The sequence below is a fragment of the Palaemon carinicauda genome, chromosome 33, assembly GCF_036898095.1.
Source record: "Palaemon carinicauda isolate YSFRI2023 chromosome 33, ASM3689809v2, whole genome shotgun sequence".
NCBI lineage: Eukaryota > Metazoa > Arthropoda > Malacostraca > Decapoda > Palaemonidae > Palaemon > Palaemon carinicauda.
Genome location: NC_090757.1, coordinates 6,714,711 through 6,719,710, shown reverse-complemented (window position 1 = coordinate 6,719,710; position 5,000 = coordinate 6,714,711). Strand labels below are relative to the sequence as shown.

General features: G+C 36.3%; 2 protein-coding genes across 3 annotated transcripts in view; one reads left to right on the top strand and one right to left on the bottom strand.

Annotated features, from left to right (window-relative positions):
• Positions 1-5,000, bottom strand: part of LOC137625832 (protein SpAN-like) — a 301,309-nt gene that overhangs the window by 204,856 nt on the left and 91,453 nt on the right. The gene's annotated exons all lie outside the window — the stretch shown is intronic.
• LOC137626032 (uncharacterized) overlaps positions 1-5,000 on the top strand; it is a 55,456-nt gene that overhangs the window by 23,350 nt on the left and 27,106 nt on the right. The window contains exons 4-5 of the mRNA XM_068357116.1: positions 1,528-1,691; positions 3,721-4,020. Of these exons, the coding sequence (XP_068213217.1) occupies positions 1,528-1,691; positions 3,721-4,020 (464 nt within the window). The remainder of the gene's footprint in view (positions 1-1,527; positions 1,692-3,720; positions 4,021-5,000) is intronic.

The window sequence follows — 5,000 nt, the reverse complement described above, 5'->3', positions numbered from 1 at the left end:
ACAGACACCTCCCCTAAAATATTTCTTAAAAGAAAGGAACGTTACGAATTCCTCTACTGCATCATGACAAGAAGGACCCTTGACGTTACTTCCTGGAAATATTTCGAAATAAATAAGAAATGATTTCGGGTGTTTCAAGGATAAGGACAGATTCGGGACAATTTGGGGGAAAAGGGTAACTAGGGAAAATTTAGAACGAAATGATACTGTGTAATTAATTCTTAGAATTTTGCAAGAGCATGTTCTGGTTAAGAAAACTATTTCGGCAAATTTTAAAATTTTTTTAAAGTACTTCAGGAAAATTAGGAAAGGACTAATTCGATACAACCAATGTAAAGAAATGTGCCAATCATTTATAAAATGATTTAGCTTATTCAGAAAAAAGAATCACATCATTCAACTTAGTTTAAGAAAAACTAATCCACTACAATGTAAGGAAATTAATCTCTCTCTCTCTCTCTCTCTCTCTCTCTCTCTCTCTCTCTCTCTCTCAAAAGACAAAAGCTTCAAGCCTCCCCGGTCAACGCGATGATGAAATTACCCGCTAAGAACAGATTATAGCTAAACACTTCTGGGAACACAGAAGCAGATAGGGAATTCAGAAATGTAAAAATAATATATGGAAAGGTTAGACTTCTACTCTTTACAAACACCGGAATATGGATCCCACAAATGACGCTAAAGCAGGCTGATAAAGAGGAAGGAGAGGGAGAAGGAGAAGGAGAGGGAGAAGGAGAAGGAGAAGGAGAAGGAGAAGGAGGGAGAGGGAGAGGGAGAGGGAGAAGGAGAAGGAGAGGGAGAGGGAGAAGGAGAAGGAGAGGGAGAGGGAGAGGGAGAGGGAGAAGGAGAAGGAGAGGGAGAGGGGGAGGGACAGGGAGAGGGAGAGGGGTTATTAGAGCAGATAAGAGATGCAGAGCTTCAGTTGAGAGATGCTGACTTATCAGAATTCAAAAATGATGTAAGGGATCTAGTATGTTATTTTTTAAATAATGATATTTGTACCAAAATTGTAAGAAAAAAAAAATTTCCTTAGTTTTGCTGGAATAAATAATGGAGGCATTGCTTGATTTGCTTGTATAATAATGTATATATTACGTATATATATATATATATATATATATATAAATATATATATTTTCACTATATTGGTTGGCGGGTTTATTAGCATGCTACTATTCTTAAAATATTTGATTTTTCCTTGTTTCCTTTCCTCACTGGGATATTTTCCCTGTTGGAGCCCCTGGGCTTGTAACGTTCTGCTTTTCCAACTAGGGTTGTAGCTTACCAAGTATTTATAATAATAATAATAATACACCCCTATTTGATGTAATTGTTTTATGTCAATAAATCCTTCGAATCTGAAATTGACTTTGGGATGCTGAGAGCAGGAAGGGCGAGGACGAGGGGTTGGGCGGGGGGGAGGGGGTATTTAAGCAGGGGGGGGGGTAATTTAATAGGGGGGGTTAAGCAAAACTAGCTGGAGCGTATCCGAGCGAGAAAAATCACTTTCTAGGACTTCTTTTGTAGTGACAAGGCCAGACGTAGATATTTATTCCGCGCAGACAAACGCAAGCGAGGGGGGGGAGGAGGAGGAGGAAGAGGAGGAGGAGGAGGAAGAGGAGGAAGAGGAGGAGGAGGAGGAAGAGGAGGAGGAGGAGGAGGAGGAGGAAGATGACCTACTGGCTGTGTTCGTGTGCGAGAAAACCCGGCAACTCGTTTTGCACTTCCTCATTCCTATTTTTTTTTTACTCTCATAAATATGAGTTACAATTACTTAAATATATCAAAAGTAGAATGATGAATATTTATACTAAAAATAGAATAGGGTTTAAAACTTGTTAAAAAAAGTATTAACGAATATATAAGTTACTATTACTTAAATATATCAAAAGTAGAATGATAAATACTTTTTACTAAAAATAAAATAGGGTTTAAAACTTGTTAAAAAAAAGTATTCATGAATATATGTTACTATTACTTAAATATATAAAAAATAGAACGATAAATACTTTTACTATTAATAAAATAGGATTTAAAACTTGTTAAAAAAAAGTATTCACGAATATATAAGTTACTATTACTTAAATATATCAAAAGTAGAATGATAAATACTTTTTACTATTAATAAAATAGGATTTAAAACTTCTGTTAAAATGTATTTACGAATATATACGTTACAATTACTTGAATATATCAAAAGTAGAATGGTAAGTACTTTTACTATTAATAAAATAGGATTTAAAACTTCTGTTTATTCACGAATATATACGTTATAATTACTTAAATATATCTAACGTAGAATGATAAATAATTTTCACTATGAATAAAATAGGGCTTAAAACTTATTAAAAAATCATTAGTCGATCTATTTTTTTTAATCATAAAACATACTTAGATGAATAATAAAAAAATGCAATGGTAAATACAGTAAACATGTTGAATAAAATATCATTCATGCAAATATGCTATGACTTATAATAAGACAATATTCATATTTTTCTCTTCACAGGCAACAATTCTGTGTATATTTTTCAAATTTCTCAAAATTAATTGTTGGTATGGTTTTTCCAAAAATTTAAAGCATTTTTCTTATTACTTATTTTCATTCTTTTCCGCATATTTTTTCAATCAAAATTTGATTATCTTTTTTATTATATATTACAGTTACTTTTATTTATCAAAAGAGACAGTTCTTTCCTCCCCTCTGCATTCGAGTAAAATACTTATAATAGAAATATCAAATTAATATTTTACCACTATCGAAAAATCCAGGATATTCTTTGTGGAAAAGAAAAATTAATTTTGATTTACGTCTTAAGGAAAATTGGGTTTTCACAGTTTCCCATCAACGAATAATAACATCATTTTCGTCGTAAACGAAAATAATTTTAACGCAAAGGGCCTCGGTTAGATATCGCCAGTCGTCTCAATCTTGAGCTTTTAATTCAATTCTTCTCCATTCATCATCTCCTACTTCACGCTTATAGTCCTTAGCCACGTAGGCCTGGGTCTTCCAACTCTTCTAGCCTTTTAGTGCCTTGTGGAGCCCAATTGGAAGTTTGGTGAACTAATCTCTTGGGAGTGCAAAGAGCATGGCAAACCCTCTCCATCTACCCCTCGTCATGATCTCATCCACATATGGCACTCGAGTAATCTCTCGTATAGTTTCATTTCTAATCCTGTCCTATCATTCTACTACAAATATTCTTCTGGGGACTTTGTTCTCAAGTCTACGAAATATTTTGGATATTGTAAATTTGGAAATCAAATCGCCTGAACTTAAATATAAAAATCAAGCTATATATCAGTTTAGTGAGGTTGGTGTTACGGTATGGACATAATTCATGGTATGACAATGAAACAATATCAGACTTCAATAACTACTGATAAATCTTCCTAGGCGCTATCGATTATATCAATTTTTTTCTTTAACTTTTTATTTCTTTAGCTTTTTATTTCTTTAGCAGGGGCAGTAGAATAAGCCACGCCCTGTCCCAGCGGTCGTTCTGTTCAATCGCAATACGTCAAAAGATGGGCGCGGTTCTTGCAATGCCCATTCTCGCTGAATGTCAACTTGAGCTGTGGCTACTGCAACCCGCTTGTTTGCTTTCCTTCGACTTGTGAGATGCAGGCAGGGCGCATCTCTGTGTACCAAGGATCCCGTAGCTAAGCTTCTTCATCATTAAGACCTTTTTGTATGGCCACATTTCTGTCTCGCAGAACTTGCCCAAACTCAGTTATCCTGACCTTCCTGTGCAAATACACTTCAGAGACCTTACTACAAGACTGAAGATCAGGTACCCTGACCTTCCTGTGCAAATACACTTCAGAGACCTTACTGCAAAACTGAAGGTCAGATACCCTGACCTTCCTGTAAATATGCACTTCAGAGACCTTACTGCAAATCTGGAGGTCAAATACCCAGACCTTCCAGTGCAAATACACTTCAGAGACCTTACTGCAAAACTGAAGGTCAGATACCCAGACCTTCCTGTACAAATGCACTTCAAAGGCCTTACTGTAAGACTGAAGATCAGATACTCAGACCTTTCTGTACAAATGCATTTCAGAGACCTTACTGTAATACTGAAGATCAGATACCCAGACCTTTCTGTACAAATGCACTTCCGTCATGTAGATCTTTTAGTAGGGATTGCACTGGCTCTTAAATTTGGGATATATGGGTCACATGCTTGTCTAAGGGACCTCATTTGAAAATTGAATGTTTCTCAGATTTTGCAGCAGAATAAAAAAAATTCTATCACTTAAAGATTTTTCTGTGGTATCACATGCCTGTCTATCTGACTTTATTTGCAATTTCAGTCTCACGAGTTTCCAGTAGAATCAGGGTTTAGTCGCTTGCAATTTTCAACAAGTCACGCGCTATTAAAAATTTACCTTAAAAAACGGTAAAAATTCTGGAATAAATTTTTCCAGGCTTTTGTCGCTTTTAAGACGGATATACTCACGCAAGGGGATGATATTACGGTCACCAACCCGTAAAAGATTATATAAAACTAGGGTAAAAATTGCGGTCGTCAGTATTTTACTGAAATACGGCTTAGAACATATTTTTACGGAGAATTTCCGAGTAAAATTGCGGGTGCTTTTAACAGTGCGTTCTACTCTAAAACCTGTACGATAGCAATTCTGTGCTAAAGTTAAAAGAATTTTTTAACCCAATTTCATAAATTTCTTCCTAGATGGAATGCTCTGGTGAACAATTATACCCAGTAAACAACAGACTTGTGGTGGTCGATGTGGTAAAATCCCTGACTGGTGAACGCCAGACTGGGGTTCGAGTCCCGCTAAAACTCATTAGTTTTTCTGGTTGCTGCAATTTCACCATCCTTCTGAGCTAAGCATCGGGCGTTTAGGCGGAGCCCATAGGTCTATCTGCTGAGACATCAACAGTCATTGCCTGGCCCTCCCTGGTCCTAGCTTGGGTTGAGAGGCGGCTTGGGCGCTGATCATATGTATATATGGTCAGAGTCTGGGGC